Source organism: Actinia tenebrosa, unplaced genomic scaffold, assembly GCF_029948245.1.
Source record: "Actinia tenebrosa isolate PJP-AT-01 unplaced genomic scaffold, QUT_ActTen_1.0 PGA_scaffold14__42_contigs__length_11649687, whole genome shotgun sequence".
In the NCBI taxonomy this organism is placed as follows: Eukaryota; Metazoa; Cnidaria; class Anthozoa; order Actiniaria; family Actiniidae; genus Actinia; species Actinia tenebrosa.
This window is the reverse complement of record NW_028292574.1, coordinates 6,971,690-6,988,767: the sequence shown is the minus strand read 5'-3', so window position 1 is coordinate 6,988,767 and position 17,078 is coordinate 6,971,690. Positions and strand designations below refer to the sequence as shown.

General features: G+C 38.5%; 4 protein-coding genes across 4 annotated transcripts in view; all 4 read left to right on the top strand.

Annotated features, from left to right (window-relative positions):
* Positions 1-14,841, top strand: part of LOC148911361 (uncharacterized) — a 33,441-nt gene extending 18,600 nt beyond the window's left edge. The window contains exons 13-21 of the mRNA XM_089029467.1: positions 1,034-1,339; positions 11,324-11,474; positions 11,707-11,810; positions 12,838-13,013; positions 13,338-13,425; positions 13,763-13,839; positions 13,925-13,964; positions 14,447-14,544; positions 14,731-14,841. Coding sequence (XP_088885593.1) covers positions 1,034-1,339; positions 11,324-11,474; positions 11,707-11,810; positions 12,838-13,013; positions 13,338-13,425; positions 13,763-13,839; positions 13,925-13,964; positions 14,447-14,544; positions 14,731-14,841 — 1,151 coding nt within the window. The remainder of the gene's footprint in view (positions 1-1,033; positions 1,340-11,323; positions 11,475-11,706; positions 11,811-12,837; positions 13,014-13,337; positions 13,426-13,762; positions 13,840-13,924; positions 13,965-14,446; positions 14,545-14,730) is intronic.
* On the top strand, positions 1,355-4,465 carry LOC116304293 (uncharacterized). Its single transcript, XM_031714001.2, has 6 exons — positions 1,355-2,614; positions 2,689-2,754; positions 2,826-2,888; positions 2,961-3,273; positions 3,361-4,071; positions 4,331-4,465. Exons 1-5 carry the CDS (start codon positions 2,549-2,551, stop codon positions 4,032-4,034), a joined length of 1,182 nt encoding a protein of 393 aa, XP_031569861.2. The 5' UTR covers positions 1,355-2,548; the 3' UTR covers positions 4,035-4,071; positions 4,331-4,465.
* Positions 5,082-6,757, top strand: LOC148911362 (uncharacterized). Its single transcript, XM_089029468.1, has 2 exons — positions 5,082-5,688; positions 5,790-6,757. The coding sequence occupies exons 1-2, from the start codon at positions 5,455-5,457 to the stop codon at positions 6,009-6,011; spliced, it is 456 nt and encodes a 151-aa protein (XP_088885594.1). The 5' UTR covers positions 5,082-5,454; the 3' UTR covers positions 6,012-6,757.
* Positions 14,842-14,913: 72 nt separating the features above from the next.
* Positions 14,914-15,945, top strand: LOC148911360 (receptor-type tyrosine-protein phosphatase gamma-like). The gene is made up of 4 exons (XM_089029356.1): positions 14,914-14,962; positions 15,286-15,436; positions 15,543-15,677; positions 15,920-15,945. Exons 1-3 carry the CDS (start codon positions 14,914-14,916, stop codon positions 15,589-15,591), a joined length of 249 nt encoding a protein of 82 aa, XP_088885482.1. The 3' UTR covers positions 15,592-15,677; positions 15,920-15,945.
* The last annotated feature ends 1,133 nt before the right edge of the window (positions 15,946-17,078 follow it).

The window sequence follows — 17,078 nt, the reverse complement described above, 5'->3', positions numbered from 1 at the left end:
TGACTTTCAAACATGCCTGATAAATTGGACTTCACAAAATGACAAAACTTAGTGTACATGCTTGAAACTTAAGGCTAATTCTTTCATATTGTGTTATTTAATACAGTATCTTAGTCTGACAAAAGTATACTCGCGAAATTTTTCGTTTACTTGGAGAAAACAAACATTTATTTTCTCACCATATCAAACAATTATTGTCGTTCGCGGGCTTCCTGTGGTGACAAACCACGCTCCCCTCCCCTACACATTTCCAGTCCTTTTTCGGCCAAAACCAAGATGGCTGTCTAGTTAGTGATGTTTTCACTCGATTTACTGTAAATTTGAGCAGTTTTGAGCCAGAAATTCGCCTATTTAGTGAAGAAAATTATATTCCAATTTCCAAATATGGTAAGTACATTCCTTATATGGTAAAAGAAACGTCTCGAGCGGAAGGACAACTTTTCTATGTGGAAAGTTTGATATGAAAAACTCTTCAAAATTCTTAGAAAACGTGCTGAAGTGCACGCATGCGCAAACGTTTTCCCCTCGTGTCCCACCCCCCCCCCAGTCCTCCCCCCGTATTCCAATTCATACCCCTCCCCTCCCCCCTCCCGGCCCACCCCACGCGCAATTATTTAATTAATTAATTAACTAATTTTGAAGATAACGTTTTTGATTTTCGTTTTGAATTCATTTAACTTGTCTAATTGCCTTAACGAGTGGAGGGCGCAGCAGATCGCGGCCTCTGGTGTTATTGCAGATCTATATCTGAAACTTCCTAGTAAATTTGCGTTTTAAAGATAACTTTTTTAAATCTTTTTATGGGTCACAAACGTATTGTATCGCGAGGCAACGTTTTAACTTCCTGTATTGAAGAATGATGGAATAATTTATTCTATAGTGTTCTATATTGTTCCATGCGCTTATAAGTTCAAATCGTCTCAACATAAATGTCATCTAGAGAAAAAAATGTTAATGAGACCAGAAATGATAAAGATTCGACCACCACCACTACCACTACCCCAACTTTAAAATAACTAAACCGATTCTACAGAGCCATCGGCTGCCCCCCAAAATGTTAAAGCTACCAAGAGGGAAGACGGCACGTTTCATATATTCTGGGATGAAATACCAGAAGAACATGCTAATGGTAAAATATTGACCTACGAGATCAACTGGAAACCTGTGAATTATGGACGCAAACGTCGATCTGTAGTACCCCCTTCGACTGCAGCGAATGCTACCAAACCCCCTCATACATTGGACGCCCTGTCACTAAATGTGACGTATAACGTCAGTATTCGAGGGTACACCGTGGCTGGCCCAGGCCCATCTAGTAAACCCATAACTATAAATGAAGGTAAGATCATAATAATTACCGTTTACTATCGGTACATAGTAATTATTTTCCATCAAATGCTTTTTCATCTTGAAAAATTACGACGAACTTATACCAAACATGCTCACGGCACAGTTTTAACAGCTATTTGCTGAACCTCTTGAACAGAACTGTTTATTCTCTGCGCCACTACTGATTATCTGAAAGTGCAGGCTGCCTAATATCTTATTTGTACTAGTAATTGGTCCTGCATTGACTGGATCGATACGATTTGCGTACAGGATAAACGATTGCAATGCAAAGTTCTTTTAATTCTTATACACACAGGATTTAAGTGCAGTTGCGCAAGCAAAACCCTCTGCGCTAATCTACTCCAGTTTTTTTCTCATTCTTTTTCCCTATCCTTTCCATAGATGTTCAAAAAGTAAGGGTCGTATCACGGCAACTTGCAAACTTTCCTTACCATTAATGAATGTTTCCGAATTATACAATTTTTGCAAGTAGTATGTTAGGGACCGCACGATCCGTATTTTTGCGGTGGATTTACTAATTTTGCGGTGGATTCGAGTATATTTGCGGAGGATTTAATTATGTTCTAATACGTCACGCATTGTGTGTATCATATGCGGTGGATTTAATTATTTTTATTACTTATTACCATAAAATGACGGGCAAAGAGACGGGCAGGGACGGGCACATTAATTATTCAATTACTTATGACCATAAAATGACGAACAAGTGGTGAGCTATTATCTTTGAGGCAGGTTCGGGCAAGTCCAGGCAAAGCTATTGTGTATCACACAATAAGAACAATCAAACAACTGAACTCGACAATAGACCACTTTCGAATTCCAAATTACCGCTGTGTTTTTTGATTACAGACTCATTTGCGCAGGGTTAGCCTCGTATCAGTGTCTAAATATTCATAAATACCAACGGTAAAGTAAAGAATGCACAACTTCAACAATACAAACACTTTGAAACTTGACGGACCATGACTGGAATACGTGAATATTCTGCACAAACTCGAGGCTAACCCTGTGCAAATGAGTCTGTAATCAAGAAACACAGCGGTAATTTGGAATTCGAAACGGGTCTATTGATCAACGAATCCAATAAATTTACGTCAAACCTTTATATACTCTTTGCGGAAAGCGTTTCTCTATCATAGTGTTGGAAGTACCTTCGAGTAAACTACACGAGTAACTTTACACCAAGCACCCTTAAATTATGGACTCATTTAACACCAAGAAACCTTTCGATTCTCTCCCTGAATCTCAGGTGGAAGAAATCTTGGTAAGTGATTCATGATCTTTATATTTTTTACCTCGTAAAGTTATTTATAAACCAGTGTTTTCTATCTTCTACAGGAATGTTTGTCGATACCAGAGGAAATTTTCGAGCCTATTTCTGACTCGGAATGGGCTGATTTGCCGGTAAGTCAGTGTTCTACAACCCAGTTCTTTGTAATTTAAAGAAACTAACGTATATTCTTTCTTACTTTCAGACTATTGACAATCACTTGAGTGAAGAGTCGTCGAATGGTCAGATCGGAATGGGTGATGATATGGTAAGTTATTTAAAGTAGTCAAAATAAGCCGTATTCTATTGTCTGATAGTCATGCTTCTTTCTCATCTACAGGAACCACCAGCTAAACGCACCCGATATCAGTGCGAAACTTGCAAGAAAACGTTTTCACGGTTAGATGCTTTGAAGCGGCACCAAAAGCTCCATGTCCAAGGAGATAAACCTTTTGTTTGTCATCGTTGTGCTAAGAAGTTTCGAAGAGCTTCTGATTTGAAACGCCATGAAAAAGCCCACGAAAAGCGAGCGGTAGAGCGAGAGTACAAGTGTGGTACCTGTGGTGAAGAATTCAGGAATGCTGCTCCCTTTCGGGTCCACATAAAGTCGGCTCATGGACAAAAGCGCAAAACAGCTCTTAATGATCACCAAGGTAAGCTTAAAACAAGTATTATGAACATCAATAATATCAAGAAATGTTCATATTCAACAGAAATCTAACGTTCTATTTTATTTACAGAACCACCATCTAAGAAATCAAAACCGACCCAGAAAAAAGACCGTTCTGATCCCCAAGAAACCCCTGCTAATTCTGCTGGTTCTAGTTGGCAACCTGACCCGTTCAGCATGCCATCCACACTTTTAGATGTAGACCAATCAACCCGAGAAATCTACAAAAGGCACTGGCGTCAGATCCGTACTCGATTTAGTCGAAGAAACAAAGTCCAGGATTGGTATAATTTCAGGATCGATACTCTCAATACCGAAGACCTCATCCGTCAAATTGAACGTATCTTCCAAGACCAATCTACCGTATTTAGACTCAACCTGTCTTTGGGTTTCATTCTCCGTAACAATGAGACGGGACAGCTTCAATTCTACGATGCTTCACATAACAACAGCAGACTGTTTGAGGAACCCTTCCTCATATCCAACTCCTCAGACCTGGAGAAAGTGCATGAGCAGTTACGAAACCTGGACATTCTAGAATGGGTGCGACAGAAAAGACCCAACTCCAAATGGGTGGTCAGCTGGGTAACCAATGTATGCTTCTACATTAACAAACTCCGAGATCATACATCCTCAACAATAAAGCCCTCGTTGCCTTGGAGTGCGACAGTAATACTAGCCGTCCCTACCAAGATAATCTGTGCTTTTTCCGGTGTCTGGCAGTACATAACGGATGTCATTTAAAGAATTTGAAGAGGGATACCAAGCATTATTTTGATAGGTCAGTGTTTATTTGCTTTGATAGCTCAAAATGACTAAACTATTGTTTTCGCCACTAGTTCCTTTTGTTTTATGATTAAGTGAAATGCAAATTTAGAGTAAAAACCATGCTTCAGTTGGTTGCACATAAACAGCATTGTAATATTTAAGTCATTTTCTTTAACAAAATAAGAGGTTTCTTTAAACCAATAATTGAAACACCCGTGCTTGTTATGAAATCTATAAACGTGTAGAGTTAATTTTCGTGTTATTTCTTGTAGATAGTCCCAAACCAAAGATAGTGAATTTATGGGTGTGGAGCTCGAAGATCTACCAATGTTGGAAAAAATGTTTGAAGTAAACATCGCTGTGTATTCTCTGGAACCCACTCGTCCTGATGGCGAAGTAGCGGATGAAGAACCAGAAACTCCTGACGAAGACCAGCCTGAAATAGCTGCACGTTTAATCCGCCGGTTCAAAAAGAATATGGTGGGTGGGCCAAGCATCATCTTCCACCGCTACCACGAGAAGGAAAAGACCAAGATCAGAGAAGTGGAGATGACAGGTCAAGGTAAAGAAGCCAAAGTGTGTCAAAAGATCGTGGGGTATGACGCCAATGCTCTCTACCTCTGGGCCATCATGCAAAATATGCCAACTGGGGCATTTACGAGAAGACGAGAAGAGACAGGGTTTAAGAAGGAAAGTTCAGTCAAGATGGCGACGGAGTGGTTAGAGTGGGAAGCCAAAACACGTGGTATTCAAATTCGACACCAAGTCAATGACACAGAGAAAAGGATTGGTGCCAGAAGACTGCCTGTGGATGGGTTCCATGGTCCCAGCCAAACCGTCTTTCAATTTCATGGTAAGAAAAACAAATTGTGTATTCATAAAATTGGGCTTCCTGTGATGTTCAAATAACTAAGTCCATTGCATTTTCTGTAGTTTTTTTAAATATTGATTGTTATTCCTCCTAGGTTGTTTCTGGCACGGCCATGACTGTCACTTGACGAAAGGGAAAGAAGTAAACGAGAGATGAAAGAAACCTATGGCTGAGCTGAGGTACGAGACTCGTGTGAACACCCAGTATATTCGTGATGAAGGCTATACGGTCATTGAGATGTGGGAATGTGAATGGCGAAGAATGAAGAAAACTAACCTTGCAGTCAAAGAGTTCGTGGAAACCAAGTTCTTCAGACCCATGGACCACTACAGAACCCTCACCCAAGACCAGATTATACAAGCCATTCAAAGTGAGCAGTTGTTTGGGGTCATCGAGTGTGATATAGAAGTTCCTGACCACCTGAAAGATAAGTTCAGTGAAATGTGCCCAATCTTCAAGAATGCAGAGATCAGTCGCGAAGATATCGGCGAGTACATATAAGGCTTTGCTGAGGATCACGAAATTATGGCTCGACCACGCCATAGCTTGATTTGGAGTTACTTCGGTGAAAAGATCTTACTGGCCACTCCCTTAATCAATTGTTATCTGGAACATGGTTTACAAGTGACGCGTATCTACCAGGTCGTGGAATATACGCCTAAGCCTTGCTTCAAGCCGTTTGGAGAAGCAGTGTCCAACGCAAGACGGGCTGGTGACAGAGACCCCAACAAAGCCATCATTGACGATACCATGAAGCTGGTACGTTGTTTTCACCTACAAATTAGATGTAGATTGCTGTGATGAGTAAAGCACATGTTGTGTACTAATAATAGTGTCTGTTTTTTTCTTTCTTAATATAGGTGGGCAATTCTAGTTATGGCAAGACGATCACGGACCAAGAAAGACACCGAGAAGTCAAGTTCTGTGATGAGGTTAAGACGTCGCAGTTGGTTAACAGCTCGTTCTTCCGTCAGCTGGAAGCCATTGATGACAACATGTATGAAGTCCAGTCAGCGAAGAAGCGCATTAGTTTAAATCTGCCCATGCAAATAGGGTTCTTTGTCTACCAATACGCTAAATAGATCTGATTTTGCTTATTGTGGAATGGACACCGATTCTGCGTATATTGCAATCTCTGGTGAAAGTGTGGAAAGTTTGGTCAAACCCGAAATGAGGGAGGAATTCGAATCCGACAAACATAACTGGTTCCCTCGTACCGATACTCCAGAGAACAAAGCGTATGATAAAAGAACTCCAGGTTTATTTAAGGAAGAGTGGTCTGGGGATGGGATCATAAGTTTAAGCTCCAAGACTTATTATTGCTTTGGATCTCATAATAAGTTTTGTTTCAAAGGAATAAACAAGAATACGAATGAAATTAACAAGGGAAAGTATTTAAATGTATTGTTAACCAAGCGAAGCAGTTAGGGAATCAACAAGGGTTTTAGGGTCGTGAAGAACAAAATGTATACTTATAAACAAGTACGGGACGGCTTTTCCTATTTTTACCCCAAACGTAAAGTGTTGGGGGATGGTGTTACCACTCTACCATTAGATATTTAGTTTATTTTTCAAACACAAATGTATAAATAGAGGGTGAACACACCTCTTTGAAAGTCCCTTTTTTCCCTTTCTTCCCTCTTGTCCCTCGTTTTTCAGTCAAAAATCTTTGAAAATAAATGTAATGTATATAGTATTTCTTATTCTATGTTTGGAATCGAATAAGATATGTATAACTTAAGACCGTTAAATTTTGTAAATAACATTATGAAGAACGTATATTTTAATAAGTAATGTTTATATAAATATTGTAAATAGTAAATGTACAAATTTCCAATAAATAGAGTTCGGAAGTGAACACACGTCTCTCTCAATGTCCCTTTTTTCCCTTTCTTACCTCTTGTCCCTCGTTTTAAAGTCAAATACGAGTTTTATTTTGGTAGAGTTTAGTTGTGCCTAAACTTTCGTTCAGTCAACATGTCCAAGCGTCAGAGTAGGAATTGTCCGATAAGTAAATGTGGATCGAAGTGTTTGGTGAAGTTATAGAATCATTTGGCTCAAGTTCATAATTTGTCAAGGGAGGAAAGAAAACCACACTTACAAGAAGCGAAATTGCAAACAAGTAAAGTTGTTCAAGACTACAATACACCGAAGTGTCAGGAGACTTGGCTTATCCCCCCGAAAAAGATAAAATAGACGGTTATAGAATTGATGTTTCTGTTTGGTAGTGAACACGTCTCTCTCAATTGGGAAACGTTCTTGAAGTCTTCACGAAACGAATGTCAGTGTTTCTTCTCCGAGAATGATGTTGGTTCTACAGTAGTAAAATTACCGTATAACTACTTTACTATGCCTGCTACTACGAGTACAAGATCCTTGAAACGGGACAGACGTTTACCAGTTGTGAAACTAATGTTACAAAAGCTCTTTTATTTCATAAGCGTTGTACTCAACACTAATCAAATATTTTTTGTAACTTTTTAGGTCATAAATCATTACCGAGCTGATCACTGAGTATGATATTTAGTTTACAACTGACTCACTGATATTATAGTATTTAATGAAAGTTGTAATCGTCATCTATTCTTTTGCTTAAGTTGAACTGTAGGAGAATTTATAATTCATTAAACATTGGTAAAACTACTACCTCATCATCTTCTTCTTGTTCTAGTATTTCTTGTAAACTTTGAAGTTCGAAATCTTGAGGAACTCTTCTTCTCAAGTGCTTCGGTTTGTAAAGTACCAAGATTGCTATGAATGTTAGTGGAACTAAAAGGGAAGAACCAACAATCCAACCAAGAGTGTATTTGGAAATGTGTTGGGAGAGGTAGGAGGTAGACGTAACCAAAAGTGTAGCAGCACTATTCGGGGATTTGGTGTTAGACGTTAAAGATGATGATTCAGACGTAAAAAGAGACGATGTACTTGGAGTCGGAGATAATCGTTCACAGTCAGAGATTATGAACTTAACTGTTCTTATACTGCGAATGCAATTGCAGTCCAACGTAGGGTTTTTCTTGAGGTTTAGCAACGTAGGTGAGGTTCGGTTCGGTTCATTATTTGTTTTACTTCTAAGCAGTTCAATTTGTTTCCATCAAGTAGGACGCTGTGATACTTCATAGCCTGTTCAATATTTAGATCAATCTTTGTTAAATGTAGGTTAGAACAATCCATGATCGCATAATCTGGGAGAGTAAAACATTGACATTCACCACACGGGTAGCTAGCACTTGAATAAAGCCAAGAATAAGAGAGTAAAATACTGAACAGATAGTAAGACGCCATTCTGCTAGAAGTGGTTGCAACCTCGTGTGTATGAAATGAGACAGCATGATGAGGTCATTTCCGATCCAACGAGTGTGAAAATTTCGTCAAATTTTGGCGTTTTGGGTACGTGGCGTGTGAGACCAGTGCTATTCAAAGTATAAAATGGAGGGAGGAAAATTCATAACTCGCGAGATGTCATTGCTACCTTTGAATTGTAGATTCTCAAATGCTAGAACCTGATCAGAAAAGAAGCTTTCTTAAAAAAATAGCGATGATTCATCAGTGTGTACACTCCTATAGGACATGCATCATATCGTTGCCTTTACAGGATAATGTCTTAAAATCGGAAGATAGAAAATATTCGTTTTAATTCAGCTATGTGATAACAATTGCTGTAAATATTTATTTGACAAAAGATAATAATAGGTCACCACGCTCGTTTTCGCTCAAAACGTTGCTATTAAAGTACGCGAAAATGAAGGTCACTGAACTATACATTGACCTGAAAGTATTGGAGCAAAAGTGGTAAACTGTGTGGCGAGCTGATTTAGACGATATATATACGGTTTTCTATTTCGTGCATTGATCCCGAACAGGTTTTTTTTTTCCACACACACACCTTATCACCATTGTTGAAAAACGTTATGATTCTTGAGTGTACATGGTCATCTGGTTGTAAGCACACTCTCTAAGTATAAACTGATGCAAGCTTTCAGGCGAAAGCTCCACACTTAGCGGCTCAGCATGGCCCTGAGACTGGAAGAATCCAACAAGTTTGGATATGCTTGTGTAAGGAAAAAGCATCTGCAAACAAACAGGCCATCGGGCCTTATGAGGCCACAAAAAGTCACATCGGGCCAAAACGGGCCAAAACGGGCCATGTAGCATATCAGAAAGCTTCCATTTACTGCGAGTATAAATGATCAATTAAACATGACTCAAATGCTTAGAAACTGCATGTCCTGTTTGTGGATCAGGAAGCATCAATCACGCTCGACTAGCAAATCCTCTAGATAAAGTTCACCGCATGGATAAAAACTAACTTTAAAGCACAGTTTGACCTCGAATTGGTATGATCATTGAAGGAAAAATACAAAATTTAAGAACATCGATTGAAAAGCTGATCTATAACAACAAACGTTTTACCGATAACTAGTATTTTTCATCAATTAAATTCATATTTTATAAATGTTGGCCAAATGAATCTGAAATTTAATTAGATCAAATATTTTAAATTAGATCATGTATTAGTGTTCCACACAGAAGTGCATAAAAATATCGAGCACTTTATTAGTGAGGCTTTAGCAATAATATTTATTCACAACTTAAGGGGAAGGTCGGTCGATTTGATTTGTCGTTTTGATCAACTCAGCTATTTCCATTGTGTTGTATATACGATAACCTGGAAGGACTTTTTTCTATGTGACTTTTTAAATTCTATAATTTTATGCTGTATATGACTTTTTAGCGAAACCGGATCATGATTCAGCTAATAACAAAGACAACATGAATAAAGATGAAAGCTTGGTCAATAATGCTAAAAGTTTTTGAATAATTTTCAAACTGTTGTATTTATTGTTTCTCAATCATGGCCAATTATTTTCTTTGTGTTGGGAACAATAGAATTTATTCCGTGAGATCTAGTGCTTAGTCTAGTTTCCCGTTACTGCGAGAATCTCACAATACATATATTAGAATATGGTTCAGACCTACGAATAATGTAACCAATATTTCAATTTTTTTTATTGAGGGCATCATACTCTTTACAAGATGTACGTAAGGAATGAAACATGTGCAGTTCTAGTTCCTCTAGATTTCCCGTGAGTCGAACATTCCGTAGGATCCTACACCATTCGTTTTCTTCCGTGCCACACAGCATTGGAGAAACTTGGAAAGGAAACCCATAGGATTCCATGATGTAAGTGTATATAAGTCGAATGGTTCTCCCATTCCCATCTCCAAAAGGATGTAATTCTAAGAACGTGTAGACCAACCACGCAGTAAGATGAATCAAGTCTTCTAAAGCTTTTCTACGGTTTACAGTTCGAAGGCGGTTTACAGTAAACCAGCAACATCTGCATGGCTTGTTCCATATCTAACGGATTGGGATAAATATGGAGTTTTCCTTCAAACTCTGCGAGCCGTTCCTTCTCACTGTATTTTCCAACTGTACATAAATGACTGCGATGATACATGAGGATCCTGTGAACTTCCGTAATGACATGTTATCTAATAACCCAGCATCATCACATTGACTCAGTTCGTGAAGATACTGATAGGCTTTTACAAACCCCAAAGTATCGAGATTTACTCAACACATAAGATTGTTTCAAAAAACATTTATTTTTGTTAGAAATTTTACACATGAGTAATTACATCTAAAAGCTAAAATAGACTGAAATTAGTTCCATGCCTGCTAGATGGGTGGATATAGAGCAGTATTACAAAACCTTTATTTTACATTGCTGAAGTGCTCAAAGTCTGAAACATTTAAGTTTCCTTTTTTTAAGTGGTACTGAACATTTCATTTGCTTAATGTTTGAAAATTGAATTTATAATTTTGGATGTTTAAATATTTTAAATATTTAAATATCGTTTTATGGTAATGATTTAATAACAATTGATGTGCTCGTCGTTTTATGGTAATAAGTAATTGAATAATTAATGTACCCATCCCTGCTCGTCCTTTTGCCCACCATTTTATGGTATAAAGTAATACAAATAAGTGTATAGGGTTTGAAAATAATAGCTCAGCACTTGCCCATCATTTTATGGTAATAAGTAGTAAAAATAATTAAATCCTCCTTAAAAATACACTCGCTGAATAAAGCTACCTATGGCATCACAGATTTGATCTCTACTGATCGATTAAAATCCTGTATTCTATTGAATTTTATTGTGTTTTGACACAATAGGAAGGATGCTATTATGGTAATGCATGACGTATTAGAAAATGATTAAATCCTCACCGCTCCTCAGCCATCCTCACCCATCCTCACCCAAAATTAGTAAATCCTCACTGAAAATCCGGATCGTGCGGTGCGGCCTATACTACTTTTGCACTTTAAACTTTTTTTTTGAGATTTATTTTAATGTCTTTTTCTTCACTGTTTTCTTTATATTCAAGTGATGGAAACGACGACATCGAAGGACGGATTATCACTCGATTCATCATCATCATCTGAGTCATTTCTGCTGATCATAATCGTTGCTGCCGTAATCTCAGCTCTCTTCTTAATCATGATTGTCATGATAGTTATCATAGTTGTGAGAAAAAGGTTAGTCAGTAGTTAAATATGTAGCTTCAGTAAAATCTGCCATGCCTCTGTGCAAGTTGATTGGAATTTGGTCAAAACAGACGACGTCATTCACTTGAAATTTAAGTGACTTTGGGGTCCAACATGAAAACCCTTCTGCAAAAAAGTTTCGTAGGAGTTAGAATATGCAAGAGGAAGCATGACTCTGTTGATCAACACAAATGTTAGCTGACTATTTATTTTACATTTACAGACATAAAAAGAAAGAAGAAAAGGTAATGCGAGTACATTATGCATCTCGTGCTTCAGAACCTAACGCTGAAGGATCAGCTTTGATGGAAGCCAATGACGAAAGAGGTATAGAACACAAAAACATTAGATCAGTTATCGTGATTGGTCATCTTTTCCTTGCTTTATCTTAATAGCAATTCCCATTTTAAAAATACAAGCTTTACATCTTTATATCATAGACCTTTTACAGCGCAACGGGCAAACGTATGACCACATTTAATGTATTTGCATACTTCTATGCACGGGTTCTGTAAGTTAAACCGACAAATTTTGTTAGGAAGCTGGCTGGTTTTACCAAATAAGGTGTGCAAATGCTCGTTTTGGCAGGAAAATGCCCGTGCATAGAAGTATGCGAAAACATTAAATGTGGTCATACTTTTAAGCGTTGCGCTATAAGGTTAAGATAAGAAAGACCGCTTTCAGTTTGATGGAAGGAATTGTGTGTACAAGAAAACGATCTTTCTAGAGTTGCCGGGGTAATCAGTTTGAGGAAATAAATAAGTAAAATAAATTGTCGTGTCGGTTAGTACTTTTGCCCTCGTTCAATGATCAAATTAGAATTTTGCAGTTGATTTTTTATGAAAAGAAGAAAAAGGAAAAAAAACCCCCAGAAAACCCTAATTAAAATACCTCAAAGCAAAGGAGATAACCGACGCAGAATAAGAAATTATTCTCATAATTAATTGCGAGTCCAAGGGTCCTACCCACCGCATTGACGCAAGGAGAAGTTGCGCGTTAGAGCAGTTTTCGTATGACTGAAAAGCTCGAGGCACGAACACGGCCGTGACTGAGGCAAGGCATACACCAGATCAATCACATTGCACGACAATTTACTCTCCATCCAATCAAATGCCCGAAACGCGCAAGAATAAGACGCGGACACGGTCAAGCCTATTCACGGCACTGCCAAACCAATCACATTGCGCGAGAAAATATTTCCGCAGTTAAATTCTAGAAAAAATCACGGTCGCGGCAAGTCACGCGTACGGCACCGACTTTTTCACAGTCATACGAAAACTACTCCAAGTGGGCAGGACAAATACATTTTTGCAAATAAAACTCATTGCTTTTACTAAGAATTTGTTTTCTTTAGATGAACAAAACCAAAGTGACAAAAACGATATTGAAGAAGCAACAGTATCTGGTGCTATATATGGCAACTTGCTGAATCGGGAAGAAACAAAAGGCCCAGTTCCTGTCGCACAGTTTATAGAATACATGCGTAAAGTTGGGAAGGACGAAAACGAGATGCTGACAAAAGAATTTGAGGTAAACCGTATGAAATAACTATTTCATTACCCTTTTAAAGATACCCAAGTTATTGTTACGCCATTTCTGCGCGGGGATCATGTGTCCTTCTCTTCAGTGCGATTTATTTGTCGCTGGAAAATCAATCTAAAGGAAATGCCACGTGGTCTCAAATGGAAAAAACACTACGACTATTTTGGTTCTATTTAGATTGCATCTCTAGAACAGCGCGGTTCTCATTGGCTATGAGACAATTTCCAATATGTCAGCATAGTTTTCTGGACTGTTTTTTCCACATACATTCAAGGCAGCTTGAATCTTTTTTTTCTTCTTCTTCTTCTTTAGAACATGGAAAATAGTCAGCAGTTTCCTTCTCTGGTTGCCAGGAAACTAGTCAACAAAACTAAAAATCGATATGGCAACATTGTACCATGTGAGTAAAATGTTAATACAATTTCTCTTAATAAGCCATAACTGAAATTCAAACTTTGCGCTAGTTGCCTTGGGGCAGTTGCAAGAGGGCCTAATAGCGTTTGGACTAGTATACATACATTGGATAAATCCCTTTTATCTAGAAGATATAACCTATACAAATTTTATACAAGATATACCCAATATAGTCTATCCAACATTCGTGCAACCGGCTCCAGGCCGATTGTAGGACTGGGGAAATGGTACTCGCCTAGTCTTCTCACCCTTGTTCGCCAATCAACCTTTAGCAGGATATAGTTATCAGTTTGTCATTTCATAACTATATTGTCATGCATTAGACGACCACACTAGAATCGTTTTGGAGAAAGTTAAGAAAGATGAAGACTCGGATTACATCAATGCCAGCTACATCCGAGTAAGTCTTGTATGTTCAGTTATATACTTTCATTGCATGGATGGTAACTGTTTTGTATCTAATTGTTTTGGCCTTTTTTATTCAGGGATTTGATGGACGAAATATGTCCTACATCGCTTCTCAAGGTAGCATATCAGTGATTTCTCTATTACAATCTTCATGGCCACTACATTATCTGGCTAGTGTCTTAGGTCCTCCTTTGATTTGAAGGGTTATTCTTCGGGTTGTCCGGATTTCCTCCCCCCGCAAAACCTAAAAAGCTAAATTGAAATCCAATGTCTAAGTTAGTTGTGTCTTTACTTTGTTTATCCCAAAGGTTGTTTAAGGGTAGCGATAAAATAGAAGCTAGTAAATCCGGGGGGTGCAATGCTCAGTAGTGCAATTTCTTCCCATCTTTTTGGTTCTCAAGTTCCATTCCTGGTTTTGGCATTAAAGGCATGTAATTAGCGTTAATTGTTAGGTAGGCCTCTTCCTTTGTTCGAGGAGTTTCTCCTGGTTCTACGGGTAGTTTTTTCCTCCCGCAAATCAAAGGACCCCAAATAGCAATTTGATCTGAATACCAACTCCTGAATTCATAAATTTGTTGTCTGACGATGCTTTATTCCAGGTCCTGTTCAAAAGACTATTGTAGATTTCTGGCGCATGATTTGGCAAGAAAAGACATCGGTGATCGTCATGTTAACAGGTCTTATAGAAGGACAAAAGGTACAGTGATGATATGATGAAGCAAAGGATAGTTTCAGAATTGTTAAACATAGTTGCCACATTAATAACATGCTAACAAATATTGTGTCCACCTAATAGCGGTACATTCAGCAGTATATGCGCACACCATAAGTGCTTCTCAAGCTTTATTGATTAATTTAAGAAAACGGCAACTTTTTTTTATAGACCAAATGTGAAAATACTGGCCAGACGATTGTGACACGTACCTTGACATATCGGTTCAACTGCAGAAGACTGAAGTGTTTGCTGATTACTCGATTCGTTCTTTCTACTTGACAAAGGTAAGATTTTTTTCCTTGCAAAAGGACGTGAAACTTAAATATACATTCCAGTCTACACCATCGCCTGATGAATACTAGCAGTAGCCGTTTTAAACGTCCACCCTACTGCCACAATCGTGAGACAAATGAATAAATATTGTATAGAACGGTCTGAATCCAGGTGAATGAATGTTTATCGAAGTATTATGATCATCCGATTGGATGTAATCCTTAGTAGAATACATGAATAATGAATAACTATAATCTTTAGCTTTCAGCTTTTATTTCTTTGAGATTTCCTCCCAGTTTCATCTATAGTTTCACTACCAAAAAGAAATTTTTTCAGTGAATGATACGTGGTGAGACATGAAGAAGAAAGACGCGGCTCTCCGGAGCGGCTCTCGCCATTTTATCAATTTATCAATCATTATTAGTTATTGATAAAATGTTTTTACCACAGACCAAACAAATGAACAACGCTGTGTCTTCCAATATCATTTCACTGCCTGGCCTGATAAAGGTGTTCCTCAATATGCAACACAGTTATTGGCCTTCAGAAGGCGTCTTGCATCAGAGACAGCCATGGGATCTCCTTGGGTTGTTCACTGCAGGTATGTATGGAATACGCTGGCTGATAGTCTCAAAGCAGCATGGTCATGGCTTTCTATTTTCAATAAGACTTTACTTGTCTGTAAAGTTTTTTTTATTATTTTCTAGTGCCGGTGTTGGCGAACAGGAGCCTTTCTTGCTGTTGACGCCATGTTAAGACAAGCACAAGAAAAGAAAACCATCGATATTTTCAACTACCTTAAAATGATGAGAGAAAACAGACCATATATGGTGCAGACACCGGTGAGTTATTTGTACAAGGCATTCAGGATGTTTTATTTTGAAACCCTAAAGAAAGGAAGGGGAAAAAGGAAAGGAACAAAAAAGAGAGGTAGGGAGGGTGGACAGTAAGGAAGGAACACTTCTGCCGAGACAATCTTCATGAACTGAGTAATATATAATGATTAACAAAGTGAAAGTGTCTATAACGGCAACAGAAGTGTTGTGGGATACTATTTATGTTGAACTCCTTTCACATTTAACAGGAACAATACTTTTTCGTGCACACGGGCGATCCTCGAGTTCCTAACATGTGGAATCACAGAATACGAGCACAGCAACTGAGGAGAACAGATGTGCAAACTTGCCGAGGTTGACCAAAAGGAAAACCCTCTCTGGATATGAGTTGGAATTTAAGGTTAGTCGTTGAATTCTGTTATCATTGTGCTTTTTTACTAAAGTTAGAAGATTCTATGTAGAAGAGAAAGGAATACGACTGTACGAAGGAGCTTTTGCTCTATATGCCAACCATATTATCTGGAACAAATAATTTTCCCCCCATGAGCATGAGGATCAGTTTTAGTAGCGGGTAATAGCCCCCTTCACAAGTTTCCGTCCGGCGCCTTCTTGGAAGGTAGATGTGTCTTTTCATCGAGGAGAGACGAACGGTGAGCCTTGCAATGATAGAGATATGTGAATAATTGTCCCAAGGTGTTAGAAAGATGTTCTATCATTGAAGCTCACCGTTCGTCTCTCTTCGCTGTAAAAGCACGGTACCTTTTAAGATGGCGCAGGGAAATGTAAAAGGGACTTTTGACATTACTCTGTCATACCTCATTGAAAACTGGATGATAAAGTAGGACTTACCAATTAGTGTCCACCATGAATCATGTACATGGAAAACCACAAAGAACTTTTTTAAAGGCACCGGTAGCTTTTAAAAAAGGTCATGTAGTTTTTGGTGGCGTGAGAATGATCATGGGTTTAGTAGTGGCATGCCCACAGAGTAGTTATCGTCCACTGATCAGAAATTCCAATTGGAAATTAAAAGTACCCGGAGACAAACCCTCGAAGAGAGAATTAACAAGCAACTCTATTCACATTACGACACTGAGCCCTGCGGAACTCGAACCCCCAGGTCGCCACTCCACTTGTGCTTCTAATGGCCATGATATCCCGTTCCTCTCAGAGTGCGGCCCAGAAGCTTATTTATCTGCCCGGCCCCTCTAGTATCAAATTTAATCAAGTGACTAAAATTCAAGAATGTCGTAAATGTCATAATTTTGATCTTTTCAATGCACAATGTATTTCCACACGCAGCATCTTTCACCATGTATGCCCTCCTGTCCAAGACGATGAAATCACAGCTGTGAAAACAAAAACCTTGCAAAAAATGGAAAAAACAGGTTCCAAACATCGTGCATT

Coding starts and splice junctions, on each gene's coding strand:
- LOC148911362 (XM_089029468.1), top strand. CDS start 5,455: ATGGCTCGACCACGCCATAGCTTGATTTGGAGTTACTTCGGTGAAAAG. Junction 5,689..5,789: donor TTGACGATACCATGAAGCTG/GTACGTTGTTTT, acceptor TTCTTAATATAG/GTGGGCAATTCTAGTTATGG.
- LOC148911360 (XM_089029356.1), top strand. CDS start 14,914: ATGAATACTAGCAGTAGCCGTTTTAAACGTCCACCCTACTGCCACAAT. Junction 14,963..15,285: donor TCCACCCTACTGCCACAATC/GTGAGACAAATG, acceptor TTTTTACCACAG/ACCAAACAAATGAACAACGC. Junction 15,437..15,542: donor CCTTGGGTTGTTCACTGCAG/GTATGTATGGAA, acceptor ATTATTTTCTAG/TGCCGGTGTTGGCGAACAGG.
- LOC116304293 (XM_031714001.2), top strand. CDS start 2,549: ATGGACTCATTTAACACCAAGAAACCTTTCGATTCTCTCCCTGAATCT. Junction 2,755..2,825: donor CGGAATGGGCTGATTTGCCG/GTAAGTCAGTGT, acceptor TCTTACTTTCAG/ACTATTGACAATCACTTGAG. Junction 3,274..3,360: donor AGCTCTTAATGATCACCAAG/GTAAGCTTAAAA, acceptor TTTTATTTACAG/AACCACCATCTAAGAAATCA.